The sequence below is a fragment of the Doryrhamphus excisus genome, chromosome 22, assembly GCF_030265055.1.
Source record: "Doryrhamphus excisus isolate RoL2022-K1 chromosome 22, RoL_Dexc_1.0, whole genome shotgun sequence".
NCBI lineage: Eukaryota > Metazoa > Chordata > Actinopteri > Syngnathiformes > Syngnathidae > Doryrhamphus > Doryrhamphus excisus.
Genome location: NC_080487.1, coordinates 10,647,095 through 10,663,709, shown reverse-complemented (window position 1 = coordinate 10,663,709; position 16,615 = coordinate 10,647,095). Strand labels below are relative to the sequence as shown.

Below are 16,615 nucleotides of genomic sequence, written 5' to 3'. Positions count from 1 at the left end.
ATATATATATATACACATGTATATCACTATATTGACACTTACTATGGTACCCATTATGTCATTCTATGGTCATATCACCTCGTACTTCGGTACGTGACAATAATTTAATTTAATTTAATTTAATTTAATTTAATTTAATTTAATTTAATTTAATTTAATTTAATTTAATTTAATTTAATTTAATTTAATTTAATTTAATTTAATTTAATTTTATTTTATTTAATTTTATTTAATTTTATTTAATTTTATTTAATTATTTTCTACCACTTTTCCTCACGGGGGTCGCGGGGGTTGCTGGAGCCTATTTAATTTAATTTAATTTAATTTAATTTAATTTATGCACGTTAATTTAATGTACGTTAAATTTAATTTAATAAAAAAAATTTAAAATTAAATTAAATGATTTTTTTAAAATTAAACTATATTAGGAAAGCAGGAAGTGAACAAATGTAACAGTTACTGATTGTAAAAGTACCAGATGGAGGGGTAGGATTTAATAAGCTTTGCTTCTTCCTACTCCTTTTGGACATGTGGAACTGTGAACTGATTATGGGATGCATTCAATTGTAATCTGATGCATGTTCCATATATAAATAAATAAAACCATTACCATTTTATATCCTTAAAAATGTCAACCATTGCTATACTTCAAGGTCTGGTTTTACAAGTAATAATGTTCCGCTGTCAGTTTTGTATTGGTCTTTTTTTATTTTTTTTTCCAGTCCGTATGATGCAACGTATAACTTCCTACAATCCAATCGTGTCAATGTTATTTTAGTGTGGTTTCTTTACACCGTATACACTGATGTAATACACGCTGATGCAACTTCCTTGCAGTGTATTAAACGCAACGTGTATATATTTTTTGGTAGAACCGGAGATATGCAAAGTGGGCCATTGCTTAGAAGACTATTCTGCAACTTTGCATCAACGTGAGCTGCAGGGTGTATTGCAGTCGCATGAAAGCACGAGTCAGCTCGCTTTTATAATAGCGCTATAATAATAACACAGCCCAAGATGGACAAGACTAGCTGGAAGAACGTCTGACAAAGCCCATCCGATATTCCTCCAACGTGGAGATGAAAGCTCTTGAAAGTGCTTGTTTTATGATTTTTTTTTTTATATATATATTCTTTCATTCTGATTTTAAATCCTTAAATCCTGTCTGTTTGCTTTTTGGCTGCTGTTGAACATGAGGGCCACCGCTTTTTTTTTTTTTTTACTCCTTGTGTCACTTCCTATTTGCATCCCTGGATTTCCTTCTCTCTATGATTCCCTGGGTAGCTGCACACCCTCCAGAAATGTAAATAGACCAATTCCCGGTGGACAAGATGCATTTTTGATGACATCTAAATGAATAAATACAGCAAAGTTCCTTAGATCATGTATATGATGGAGCCCAATATTTTACTATTATTTTCTCTCCAGTCATGTTCATTGCTATCATATAATACAATATCATAGTTGTGACTAATATGTATCCGTATTATGCAGTATAGTTGTGTTCTGTTTAAAAAAAAAGCACCCTCACAGGAAAGTAGGTCGATTCCATTGTAGGTGTTATTTTGTAGCTTGACACCAAAATAGTAGAAACACCTCTCAGTATTCATCATATTTTGCAAGTGCACATAGGTATTAAAATTAAAATAAGGTATTAATGCTGCAGCATGTAGTAAATGTAAAGGAAAACAACATGCATCAATGTAGCCGCTATAGTTCCAACAGCTACTGAGACTTACTTGCGCTGCAGTAAAAACTGTCCATGGTGATCCCCGCCCTGGATTCTGTAGGTAATGGGGTCCCTCTCCCGATCCACCGCCTATAAGAAACATTCCAACGAGAATGAGAACCAATGAGAACCTCAGCATCCTCATCTCTGCTACCGACGGCTAACATGTAATGTCCCTCTAATGTACTTGTTCCTGATCCTATCCATCATGGTCACTCCCAGTGAGAAACTCTGCATCCTCATCTCTGCTACCTCCAGCTGACATGTAATGTTCCTCTGATGTACTTGTTCCTGATCCTATCTATCATGGTCACTCCCAATGAGAACCTCAGCGTCCTCATCTCTGCGACCTCCGGCTAACATGTAATGTCCCTCTGATGTACTCGTTTCTGATCCTATCCATCATGGTCACTCCCAATGAGAACTTCAGCACCCTCATCTCTGCAACCTCCGGCTAACATGTAATGTTCCTCTGATGTACTTGTTCCTGATCCTGTCCATCATGGTCACTCCCATTGAGAACCTCAGCATCCACATCTCTACTACCTCCGGCTAGCATGTAATGTTCCTTTGATGTACTTGTTCCTGATCCTATCTATAATGGTCACTCCCAATGAGAACCTCAGCATCCTCATCTCTGCTCCCTCCAGCTAACATGTAATGTCCCTCTGATGTACTCGTTTCTGATCCTATCCATCATGGTCACTCCCATTGAGAACCTCAGCATCCTCATCTCTGCAACCTCCGGCTAACATGTAATGTCCCTCTGATGTACTTGTTCCTGATCCTATCCATCATGGTCACTCCCAATGAGAACCTCGCCATTCGCATATCTGCTACCTCCAGCTAACATGTAATGTCCCTCTGATAAACTAGTTTCTGATCCTATCCATCATGGTCACTCCCAATGAGAACCTCAGCATCCTCATCTCATTGGTGACTTTTTATCGTCTTATATTTGGGTCAATACAATTTCATGGGAGATTGCTTGCGTGCGTACCTGCAGGTTAAGCAGCGTGGCTCCCGTCCTCATAGCTTCGCTGATCTCCAGGCTGTACTGTTGCCGGGGGAAACGTGGGGGGCTCTGGTTGTTGGGCGGCAAAACTTCGATGTAGACCGTCGTAATGGATGACCTTGTGAGAGATAGAGGAATAAAAGCACAAAAAGCAAACTCAGCCAGGCGTTTAAGCTCGGGGTTTTTCTTTGCACTTACTTCCCGTGTTTAACCAATCGATTCAAGTCAACAACAGAAGCTCAACCAGTTGATGCAAAGGTGACTTTTTTTGCTGAGCTCATGCTAATCCTCATTTAACTGAAAGAAAGCTTTTGTTTTTTTTTGTTGTCTTCTTTCATTTTCATAAAAGCCCCTTTAAGGAATGAGTTCTTGCAAGGAAACAATATCATCCTTCAGCCTTGTTCATTATGAAGCTTATTATGCAGCTATGGACCGTTCAAAGACCTTAAGGAATGCCGCATTTGAAAGTATTGATGAAAAGCATTTTTTGTAATAGGAGGCGGCTAATCAGTGCATTGTTGACAGCAAAGAGGCTTGAATGCACTCAGAGGCAATTACAGTGTTTAGATAGAGACGACATACCGAATGTATACAAATGATCGTGTGTTTAAAGACCCTTCAATTATGACCCCTCCCACGCGTTTAGAGACCTTCAAATCCCTCCAGTGTCACCCTTCCCATACCCTGGCGGTCTTCCTCCGATGAGGCAATAAGCTAATTTGAGGCAATGGCAGCAACACAAGGTCATTAGGTGAGGTCTTAATTACTCCTTGCTCAGTTCCCTTTCGCTACACTTAATCAGTGCTAATTGGAGATTTTTCCATTCTAATATACGGTTGGGGCGGCAAGGCGGTCGAGTGGTTAGCTAGGAGTTAGGAGACCAGGGTTCAATTCCACCCTCGGCCATCTCTGTGTGGAGTTTGCATGTTCTCCCTGTGCATGCGTGGGTTTCCGGTTCCCTCCCACATTCCAAAAACATGCTAGGTTAATTGTCCATAGGTATGAATGTGAGTGTGAATGGTTGTTTGTCTTTATGTGCCCTGTGATTGGCTGGCTGGCCCACCAGTCCAAGGTGTGCCCCGCCTCTCGCCCGAAGTCAGCTGCGATAGGCTCCAGCACCCCAGCACCCTTATGTGGATAAGAGGTAGAAAATGAATGAATGTATTGCAATATTTGATTAGACTAATAATAGGCTATAGTCAACCACAAGACAGCGATCAATTAATTAATTTATGAATTTTTGAAACTTAATGACTTAATTATGGACTGAGTGGTTAGCGCGCAGGCCACACAGCTAGAAGACCTGAGTTCGATTCCACCCTCGGCCATCTCTGGCCCGGGTTTTCTCCTGGGTACTCCGGTTTCCTCCCACATTCCAAAAACATGCTAGGTTAATTAGCGACTCCAAATTGTCCATAGGTATGAATGTGAGTGTGAATGGTTGTTTGTCTATATGTGCCCTGTGATTGGCTGGCTGGCGACCAGTCCAGGGTGTACCCCGCCTCTCGCCCGAAGACAGCTGGGATAGGCTCCAGCACCCCTGCGACACTCGTGAAAATGAATGAATGAACTGCTGGAATGTAAATAGAGCATTGTGCTACATCAACCAGACAATACACTACCAATGTATGATGCAGAATATTAACCAACTACTATGCGAGCGCAAAAGACTCAGTAAGTGGTATGAATGTGAGTGTGAATGGTTGTTTGTCTATATGTGCCCTGTGATTGGCTGGCCACCAGAAGACAGCTGGGATAGGCTCCAGCACCCCCGCGACCCTCGTGAGGAAAAGCGGTAGAAAATGAATTAATTAATGAATATCCGGAACCAAGAAGGTTGAGATCCGAACACAAAGCAATTGAGTATTCTATGTTTAAGTTTATATTTTAAATATTGAGAAATTGCCCATTCCTGACAGGAAACTCTTTATTACCAAATATGTGCAGTTACAATGTTTTGGAATGAATTTCGAAGGTTTTTAAGGTTCAAGTCCGGGCTCTCAAACAGCTCGCGGGCAGCAATTTGCAGCTCCAAAAACACCCACAACACATCACCTGCCAAGAGGAACTCAGCGGCGGGTGAAGGCCACATCCAAGAGCCAGAAGAAGAGACTTTGACCATGCTCTTAATGCTAAAACTAACATAATTTACAATTTATAATACATAATACATGTATTAGTCATGGAAAATACATAACAATTGTAAGAATTTGAAGCAATCTATCTACTAGCCCCCCTCCACATACACAGCTGGGCGTGGACCCGTGACCCATTTGGGGTCTTGACCCATAACAAATCAGCAAGCAGAGATGGATATTGATTCACAGTATGGGTTATGTTTTCAGAGATAAACAGGGGGCTTGGGAAACGTGGAGACAATCTTTTTGTGGAGACTAACCTCAATCTGCACCCTTGTATTGATTGGGGAGCCACACAGCTGATGAGTGACAAATATCATCGGAGAGAGCAATCATCTGCCATCTGTCCCTAATAAAAATGCATTCTGTGGTTTTTCGTCGCGGGAAAAAATTTTGTTCTTGTGGATTAAAGTCAACACCGTCATCCACTGTCGGCTTTAATTACATGCAAGGCTGCAATATTTGGAACTCTGCAAGAGACCTTGTAATAGCTTGCACATGTTATATTCAAGTTTTATGCTGACTTAGCGCTTTATTGAGAACTAATAGAAATAGCGACGTAAAAATTCTGAATCATGCTGTTTATACAGCATGATTCAAAGACTCAAAGACTCACTTTCCGTAACAACATTTACATTCCAACATATGGCATTGACATAAGTATAAGACGATATTAGGACTGCAAGAACGGAATTTTAACATGACTTTTAAATACGACTAGAAAATACCCGCAAAAATTTTAATGCCGGCGAGCAACGCCATTTACACCAATTTAGGAGGAAACGTGCAAAAGTTCGAACATGCCAACTGCTAGCTTCCCTCAATGACCACACATGATACATCGACAATTGAAAAATACCTATAAACATTTAATAATATTACTTTTTAAAATATTTTAATTAAAAAAAAAAAATTAATTTGCAACAGATAATTATTTTCTAAATTCACGTGTGTATTATTATTACAATATTATAATTATCAACAATATTATTAATATTTTAAAAATAAGTTTTTCCTCTATTTTTCATGAACAACTTACTTCCCTCAACCACCACACACTATACATGGACAATTGAAAAAATACCTATAAACATTTAATAATATTATTTTTTGTACATTGTGATATTTTTCAAAATTAATTTGCAACAGATAATTATTTTCTAAATTAATGTGTGTGTTATTATTACAATATTATAATTATCAACAATATTATTAATATTTAAAAAATATGTTTCTCCTCTATTTTTCATGAACAACTTACTTCCCTCAACCACCACACACTATACATGGACAATTGAAAAATACCTATAAACATTTAATAATATTATTTTTTGTACATTTTGATATATTTCAAAATTAATTTACATAAAAAAATAATTATTTTCCAAATTCATGTGTGTATTATTATTGCAATATCAACAATATTATTAATATTTTAAAAATATGTTTTTCCTCTATTTTTCATGAACAACTTACTTCGCTTAAGCTGAAATGCTAACATGCTAGCATCAAAAGTGCCAAAACTGTGCTATAGCGTTGGAACATTTTGCGATGTATATATCTGTCTTTAGACATAGCCAAATTAGCCAAAAATGCTATCATACTAATAGTTAGCATGCTAGCAACGAAATAGCACATAATACCGAAAGTGGCAAGGTAGTTCTATGTTATCCAAACATGATGCTATTTTTGTGTATTTGCATTTAAATTCGAGTAAATTAACTAAAAAGTATTATATCGGCATCAAAGGGGCTATGAGAAGAAGGATTTTCCGATGGGAGGCGCTGGAGAAAAGGCGGGAACTCCATTCAACTGTACAAGGTGGCGGCCATTTTGACAATGAATCAATCAATCAATGAAAATTTTGACAAACTTTGTGTCAAACAAAAGCTTCTTACGGCCAAACGATTCGAGGTATTGACACCACAAGACCATCGTGAGTGGCCCAAGGCTTGGGGCTATGAATAACTCTGCTCGTTTTTCCAATTGGCAGAGAAATTATCACAATAGGGCGAGCTGAAAACATCGATTTTTTTTTTTCATTTTAAGGAAAAAGCACAGGTTTTAACAATGGAATCAATGGGAGATTTTTCAGTTGCTTCAAAGGGGCTATGAGAAGGAGGATTTTCCGATGGGAGTGGGGGCAGCCAGGAAGTGGTGATCAAGTCTGGTGCTTGTGCGTCTCACTGCACATTACCGTGACATAATGAAACCTGGTGACCGGTGTAGAATATTACATATTACATACTATATCATCACAACATCTTTGAATGTATTTTCTGAATGCCTTATAACAGGATATTAGTTCATATAGACGTTTTTATGCCTCAAAATGCTTACTGACGGTGAATGATTCGACTGTCAATCAAACACACACACATAGACACACACCAGTGGCTCAAAGGTTGGGTAAATTGTGTTAAAGGTGCTCTATTATGCAACAATAGCATCGTTTCAAGTACTGTATTTATGCTCACTCGGCGTATGAGAACCAGCACGATAGTGGTATTAATAATTCTTCATCATGCTGAGAGTTATTTTTTTTTAAATGGATTTTGAGTGTCAGACAACAAGCAGCGTCGCTTGATTTCGTACGTGTCAGCTTTTGGTAGCTATTATTTGAATTCTTCCCATGGTGCACCTGTAATGGAGACAAGAACGCGGCGAGAACAAGAGAGAAAAGAAGGTCAGTATGCATCAAAGGATGCTAGCTATGACAAGACGTTTGGAAATGCATGCGGTGCGTATCGCTCGCCGGCGATGAATGAAGCACGGAGCTGAGCAACGGCTGGAATTGGAATCTTTCAATTCATAAAACTTTATTTGTCCCCACAGGGGCGGACATTGAAACAATCTCCGAACTTCTCAATAACTAGAACTTCAAACCGAAGTCCTCTGCATAGTAAAAAAAAACACAGAAACAAGCAAGAGTCAGACATATTGCTTCTTCTCAAGTCTAACCTAATATTTTTTTTTCCTCCTCCGTGCCAAATTTTTTTCTCAGGGTATCATTTGCGGTGCAACCTAACTAGCAGTGTGTCTCCCTCTCATTACCATTCAGTTTGCTTTCATTTTTCTCCTGTCCTTCACTGCCCATTTTCTTCTCTGAGGCCAAACCTTTTTCGCACCATTTTCCTATATAAATCAATAATTCAAGACATCTTTCTGAAAGTGAAAATGGCCTTGCTGCAAAAAAAAAAAAAAAAAAAAAAAATGGAATAGAAAGCGTGCCGGAATAGGAACAGGAATAAAAGAGATAGTTTGAATAATAAGCAGATAAACAGAACGCCACTTACCTTCTATGAAGCTCAGGTCCGTTGTCCATGGCTTCCACGGTTAGGGCATAGCTCCGCCCCACGGAGAGCACCACCCCGGGTGCCACAGTAATGACGCCGGTGCTGAGAAAACAGGAAGTGAGCAAATGTGACGACATTCAAGAGGTTGTCTTATATTCGAAACACGTAATTTACCTGTCGGCGATGACAAATTGTCCCTGATCTCCAGCTAAGATTCGATATGTGACTTTGCCGTTCGAACCCTCGTCAGAATCGACTGCTGACAGCTGTAAAGACACACACAAAAAGGCCGTAAACCAGGGGTCTCAAACACGCGGCCCGTGGGCCAAATGTGGCCCGTGCAAGTTTGACATGGATGCTGTATGGTATCATGTACCCAGAAAAAATTATTACGTTTGATTAATGTTCATGTTAAAGGTTAAAAAACTGTTAATAGTTATACTCCCTATCCGTGTGGAAGTGGTAAGTTTTTGGCTATTTAAGTTTAAAGGAAATAACTTGAAGGCTACCGTTTAGGTCGCTAGCTCTCTAGTTTGCGAGTTAGCATGTGTCTCAAGACCCTGCAGTTGCGCAATATGTTGTAAATAAAAAGAGTATAAATGTGACTATAGTCGTGTTTTGTCATGTCTACAGGGCTCTAATAATGCTTTGTTCATTTTAATGTGAAAAAAATAATTTGTCTACCCACCAACTATATGTGGTTTCTTAAGTTTTTATTATTTGCCCTTTTATTATTATTATTATTATTATTATTATTATTATTATTATTATTATTATTATTATTATTATTATTATTTTGTGTAGAAAAATAACAATTAAGATATTTGGGAACAGTGGCCCCCCAAGTAAATTGAGTTTGAGACCACTGCCATAGACTATTGTGTTACGCATAACATAACATGTGTAAGTATGTATAAGTATACTTAAGTAAGTACATGTATAAGTATATGTATGTATAAGTATACCTGCAGTACAGTTTCCTCAGGCATCATGTCCGTGTAGAGGTGGACATCGTAGGAAACATTGGCAAACGTCGGTGTGTTGTCGTTTGCATCCAACACAGTGATCGTCACGGCAACCGGAGCACTCTGCTGAACGCCATCCCATGCTAGGAGCTAGAAGAGCACAAAAACGCAAATGTGAGGCAACGCAGTCACGGTAATTGTTTAGCTTTCAGAATGTAATTGGCATGTAACGTAACACATAACATTGACCATTAACATTGTGGTGTGTGGGATTAGCTGTTGCCCCCCGCAGAGCTGAGGAAGTACTGCAAGGACAGTTTTCATCAGATTACAATTGAATGCATCCCATAATCAGTTCACAGTTCCACATGTCCAAAAGGAGTAGGAAGAAGCAAAGCTTATTAAATCCTACCCCTCCATCTGGTACTTTTACAATCAGTAACTGTTACATTTGTTCACTTCCTGCTTTCCTAATATAATTAAAATTAATAAATTAATTTAATTTAATTAAATTTAATTAAATTTAATTTAATTTAATTTAATTTAATTTAATTTAATTTAATTTAATTTAATTTAATTTAATTTGTCCAAAAGGACTAGGAAGAAGCAAAGCCTATTAAATCCTACCCCTCCATCTGGTACTTTTACAATCAGTAATTGTTACATTTGTTCACTTCCTGCTTTCCATAATACAGTTTAAGTGGGTGATGTTTGGTGGGATAAATAAAAAGTTTTGGCATGTGAATATCAGAATATTTTCTTTCAAATTGTTATGTAAATATTTTTTAACTAAATGAGCACAATATTTTTTGTCAGAATTATATATTTTTTAATCAAAAAAATTTCATTGTGAGCTGCACGGCGGAAAGGGGTTAACGCACAGGCCTCACAGCTAGGAGACCCTGAGTTCAATTCCACCCTAGGCCATCTCTGTGTGGAGTTTGCAGGTTTTCTCCGGGTACTCCGGTTTCCTCCCACATTCCAAAAACATGCTAGGTTAATTAGCGACTCCAAATTGTCCATAGGTATGAATGTGAGTGTGAATGGTTGTTTGTCTATATGTGCCCTGTGATTGGCTGGCCACCAGTCCAGGGTGAATAAATGAAAACGAATGAATAAAAATGGCTGTACATATACTGCATATATAGCTACAGTACTACAGTAAGAGTATTGTGCCACATCAACCAGACAATACACTACCAATGTATGATGCAGAATATTAACCAACTACTATGCGAGCTCAAAAGACTCAGTAAGTGGTATGAATGTGAGTGTGAATGGTTGTTTGTCTATATGTGCCATGTGATTGGCTGGCCACCAGTCGGCCCGAAGACAACTGGGATAGGCTCCAGCACCCACCGCGACCCTCGTGAGGATAAGCGGTAGAGAATGAATGAATTTTTCATTGTGTACTTCAGAAAAAAATAATGGATTTTGCTCAAGATAATTGATCAATAAAGTTAGAAAAAACATGAATTCTCTTCATGGCTTCCATATATTCTGGCTGGTCTGCCAAAGGGAGATTGACTCGTTAAAAAAAAAAAAAAATCCTGCATGCCTATGGCTCCTCTCTCTCTCTCTTTCTCTCTCTCTCTTTCTTCTCTGCAGTTTTAATTTCACTTGCAAGGAGTTCGCTGGTGATTACCGTGCGCAGCTTCTTTCCAGTCAATACCTTTTTTCAGCTTCTATCTTTAGCACTCCAAATATCGAGGCACGGGCACACCAAGGACACGCGATGCTGCACAATGCCAGCGTGACCGGGCTCCGCTGGTCACGTAGCAGCACTACATACGGTACCAGCGGGGTTGTATATTATGGCAGTGACGGGGGCAGCCTTGCTTTGCCCCCATCAATAAAGACATGGCTAAATTAGATTGCGCTGAAATGAGAGCCAAATAAACGGCAGCTGAGGAGGAGAGTGACAGCAACAAGAAAAGATGCAAGAGTATGGAGGGGGGCTCTGATTTAAATAGTCGTGATTATTTTGGCACCAAATATTGAAAGTGTGCACAACTCAAATAAAGTACATCAGGCAGTAAAAGCGTGTTCTGTCGTTATGGTTTAAAGTACCTTGTTGACCCAAATACAAGGCAGTATTTTTTCTATTCTATATCATTAACATACAGTATACAACATGGAGGGCAATGAAACTGTTGAGCAGCTAAGAAATATGGCTGTCAAATGATGACTATTTTAATGAAATTAATCTAATTTTAAAAATGAATTAGTTTTGATTAATCACAATTTTCAACAACAGTGAATCTAAAATATTCCCATTTCAAATGATTACAATTTTTTAATTGGATTAAAATAAACTAATCACGATTAATCACAATTTACAACTACAGTGAATCTGAAATATTCCCTTTTCAAATTATTACATTTTTAAATTGGATTAATCTCTGTTTTAAAATAAACTAATCACGATTAATCACCATTTATAACTACAGTGAATCTGAAATATTCCCATTTCAAATTATTACATTTTTAATTGGATTAATCTCAGTTTTAAAATAAATTAATCACAATTTGCAACTACAGTGAGTCTGAAATATTCCCATTTCAAATGATTACAAATTTTAATTGGATTAATCTCTGTTTTAAAATGAAATAATCCCAATTAATGACCATTTATAACTACAGTGAGTCTGAAATATTCCCATTTCAAATTATTACAATTTTTAATTGGATTAATCTCCATTTTAAAATGAACTAATCCCAATTAATCACCATTTATAACTACAGTGAGTCTGAAATATTCCCATTTCAAATGATTACAATTTTCAATTGGATTAATACCAGTTTTAAAATAAACGAATCACAATTAATCACCATTTACAACTACAGTGAGTCTGAAATATTCCCATTTCAAATGATTAACATTTTTAATTGGATTAATCTCAGTTTAAAAATAAACTAATCACAATTAATCACAATTTGCAACTACAGTGAGTCTGAAATATTCCCATTTCAAATGATATATTTTTTTAATTGGATTAATCTCAGTTTTAAAATAAACTAATCACGATTAATCACCATTTATAACTACAGTGAGTTTGAAATATATATGAATATAAATATATATAAAATATAAGTATATATTTGTACTGCATTTACGTACGTATTAAAAGCTCCTAATTGACTGAATATTGAAATCAAGTTAAATGATACAACACGTCTGAAAATCTACTTGTGTAACACTTGCCTTTTTAATAGTCCCACAACAGTTGAATCACACTTTAACCGTGTTATATGACCAATGAGGGGTTGTGTTCAAAGACACCATATATTTTCTTTATATACTTAAATGCAGCAAGTAGTACTTCAGCATTAAGAGTTGTGCACTTGAAAGCATCATCATGCGAACAGTGCCTGGCGAGCAAGGACAGCATTGGGGCCAGGGTGGGGTGATTTGGGTGCGAGCTAATGCTATTTATTTATGAAGTGACCCATCATGACCCATCATCCACCAGTACGAGCCTTGACTTTGTTTTCAATGGTTGATGTGTTAGCACTCAATAACGTCATCAAAACTTACCGCATATCAGCATTTGGGAGTTTTTATGAGTTATCATTGTGCTGGTGATGTGTTCAGGTCAGAATAAAGTTGTAAAAGAGTAAAGTATAAGGAGTAAAATCCATCCATCCATCCATCCATCCTTCCTTCCTTCCTTCCAATTTGCAACTACAGTGAATCTAAAATATTCCCAATTCAAATGATTAAAATTTTTAAACTGGATTAAAATAAACTAATCATGATTAATCACCATTTACAACTACAGTGAATCTGAAATATTCCCATTTCAAATTATTACATTTTTAATTGGATTAATCTCAGTTTTAAAATAAAACTTCCTTCCTTCCTTCCTTCCAATTTGCAACTACAGTGAATCTAAAATATTCCCAATTCAAATGATTAAATTTTTTAAATTAGATTAAAATAAACTAATCACGATTAATCACCATTTACAACTACAGTGAATCTGAAATATTCCCATTTCAAATTATTACATTTTAATTGGATTAATCTCAGTTTTAAAATAATACTTACTTACTTCCTTCCTTCCTTCCTTCCTTCCTTCAGTTTTAAAATAAAGTAATCACAATTAATCACAATTCGCAACTACAGTGAGTCTGAAATATTCACATTTCAAATGATTACATGACGTCTTCCTTCCTTCCTTCCTTCCTTCCTTCCTCATTCTTCCTTCCTTCCTTCTTTCCTTCCTTCCTTCCGTCCTCATTCTTCCTTCCATCATTCGTAGTGTTATTGTTTTAAATTGAAACAGGAATTTTTACATTTCACAGGGGACCTCCAGTATTATGCTGATTTTCGACCCTTTGTATTGAGTAGTTGAGTACTATAGAGCAGCTAGACACAATAACCCACACAGAGAGCTTTGTAGATCTTCCAGAATCGGCACCTATTTCAGCTGTATTTCCTTGGATTTCTGGTCTGTTTTGATTTATTTATTCCACCCACGGCCTGCATGCGGGCACGCCCACTCTGCTGTGATTGGGCCCACTCATCTTGTACAGCTAGGAATTAGCAACTAATTGTAATGATTCTAAATGTGTATTACACTGTATGCTAGTATGCGTTCCCAAGCATTTTTTCATCATAGCTTTTATGTTTGTGTTGGTGAAGTGGTCCAGTACCGTGAAAGTGTAAGAATCCTGCGCCTCTCGATCCAGTGGCTGCACCAGCGTGAGGTATCGTCTGATCCCTCTGGCTGACACGGCGAAAACGTCTGCGTAGCTGTCCAACGAGAGCTGCAGCTGAGGATCCTTGGTCTGTCGGTACGAGTGAGAGACAGAGGTGTCCATTAGAGGAAGGATAGTGAATTGCTCTTAACGGAGCTTTTCATCACGCTAGGAAGCACATGGAGGCTGATGAGGAATTGGCTACTGACTGAGCACCTCAATGGCTTTTATTATGCAGATTGGACTCTTGATGAATTAGCCAGAGGAAACGGGACATGAATAATCAATTGGGACACCACACATGATTATAAATTAATATATAGCGCAAGTTAATGCAGAAATAAGAAAGTGTGTATTTCCATGCATGAAATAGCTAAAAAAAAATGGCTGTTTTTTTTCCCGGAATTCCTGACATCAAAATTCTCCAATGACGTCTTTTTTTGTGCTTATGTATGTGTGTTGTTGTCATTGCAAATAACGCTGGTTCAGCTGTGTGTGTGTGTGTGTGATAATATTGTTGATGTAGCCAGTTATAGTGGATATTGAGTCATAAATAATCACACACAGACACACACTGAAATGGACATAAAAGTGATAGGCGTTATCATCATTGTTGCTGCTTCCGTGCTGGGAGTCAGGAGCCTTGGGTAAGTAATATTTTAAATAATTTAACATATATCATTGGACACAAACAGATTATGCTTTCATTGCAATAACAGAAGGGGGTTGGGGGGGGGGGGGGGGGGGGGGGCAAAAGCTTGCATGTGTCAAGAGGCCAAGGCTACATCTCTTAAGCAAACTAAGCTCTTTGGAGACGCATTGCTGCTCACGATGAGTGCATTTTCATTCTACGGGGTTGATGAGAGGCAGCGCTTTACTCGGGGAAATTAAACAGGGTCATCAACACTGCAAGCAAGACACAAAGGGAGAATGAAAACAAGTATTGGAATACAGGTGCTCCTCGGTGTATTGTGTTCCGTGTTAAGATGTTTCATGGTTCGGGGAACGTGTTCTCGTAAATTAATTTTAAAAAGTCATTTTGGTCCGTGTATATTGACTAGCTCGAGAATTAGTTACCATCAAAGGTTGTCCTATTTGGCGAATTAGCCTGCTGCTGTCTTTAAGGTAATTGTCACTAAATTGCACATTCCTATTCATTTTATTCATTTTGTGTTACCGCTTATTTATACTCCCAAGCCTCTGTGTGTTAAAGAAAAGGAAAGCCATTAGCATGGAATTGAAAATAAGGAGACACGCCCACCTGTATCGGATGCAATTTTGGTCCGAACCACTCAACTGTCAAGACCACCATTAAGTACAAAGATACTTTGTATAATGTATATGTATAATGTTTGTATTGTATTTTGTATATTGTATTTTTGTATATTTGTATTTGTATAATATATATTTGTCATTTTGGTCCGTGAACATTGACTAGCTCGAGAACTAGTTACCATCAAAGGTTGTCCTATTTGGCGATGACAGAGCAAGAATGCAGGTGGATCACAAGCTTGATGCCTGCATTAGCCTGCTGCTGTCTTTAAGGTAATTGTCACTAAATTGTGCATTCCTATTTTTGTTCCCGCTTATTTATACTCCCTTGTCTCCCAAGCCTCTGTGTGTTAAAGAAAAGGAAAGCCATTAGCATGGAATTGAAAATAAGGAGACACGGCCACCTGTATTGGACGCAATTTTGGTCCGAACCACTCAACTGTCAAGACCACCATTAAAATATCTTATAATCTTAAATATCTTATAATCTTTAATATAAGGAGATATCGGGGGAGAATATACCATCAATTAGCCTGCTGCTGTCTTTAAGGTAATTGTCACTAAATTGTGCATTCCTATTTATTTTATTCATTTTGTGCTCCCGCTTATTTATACTCCCTTGTCTCCCAAGCCTCTTTGTGTTAAAGAAAAGGAAAGCCATTAGCATGGAATTGAAAACAAGGAGACACGCCCACCTGTATTGGATGCAATTTTGGTCCGAACCACTCAACTGCCAAGACCATCATTAAAAGATTTTATAATCTTAAATCTTATAATCGTATATATTTTATAATCTTTAATATAAGGAGATATCGGGAGAGAATATACCATCAAAGGTTCTCCTATTTGGCAATGACAGAGCAGGAATGCAAGTGGATCACAAGCTTGATGCCCGAATTAGCCTGCTGCTGTCTTTAAGGTAATTGTCACTAAATTGTGCATTCCTATTTATTTTATTCATTTTGTGTTCCCGCTTATTTATACTCCCTTGTCTCCTTATTTGTACAATATTGCATTTTTGTATATTTGTATTTGTATAATATATATTTGTATTTGTATAATGTACTCAAACAAAAAACAGACATGTGTATATATATTTATACAGTTTATTCTGTATATTTTGTATTTTCATTTTTAATTCGCCAAAACAAATTCCTAGTATGTGTTTGATCATACCTGGCAAAAAACAATTTCTGATTCTGAGATACAGTAATGAATGCTAATGCTAATGAATGCTAGCGGGTTCATGGAGTTTATGCACTATTAAATCATAGATGTGGGAGGAAAAGAGGTTATTCTTCCGGAATACCTTGGGACAATATTGTACAATGTATGCAAGCCGAGTCACACTGAGGAAAAATAATATTGTTTTTACATTTCATTATGTCTCCCAGTCTCAGCATGGCAACCGCTCAACTGTCGAGATCATCATTAAGGATAACGATTATTGAACGCGAAAGAATACAGGTCTTGGATTCTGTAGGGTGTTTTTTCTA

The 16,615-nt window shown here is 37.4% G+C and overlaps 1 protein-coding gene across 1 annotated transcript in view; it reads right to left on the bottom strand.

Annotated features, from left to right (window-relative positions):
• The window catches only part of LOC131109833 (protocadherin-15-like), a 192,350-nt gene that overhangs the window by 89,908 nt on the left and 85,827 nt on the right, over positions 1–16,615 (bottom strand). Inside the window, exons 16-21 of the mRNA XM_058062221.1 lie at positions 13,803–13,937; positions 9,144–9,293; positions 8,353–8,444; positions 8,179–8,280; positions 2,730–2,862; positions 1,740–1,819 (exon numbers count right to left, since the gene is read on the bottom strand). Coding sequence (XP_057918204.1) covers positions 1,740–1,819; positions 2,730–2,862; positions 8,179–8,280; positions 8,353–8,444; positions 9,144–9,293; positions 13,803–13,937 — 692 coding nt within the window. The remainder of the gene's footprint in view (positions 1–1,739; positions 1,820–2,729; positions 2,863–8,178; positions 8,281–8,352; positions 8,445–9,143; positions 9,294–13,802; positions 13,938–16,615) is intronic.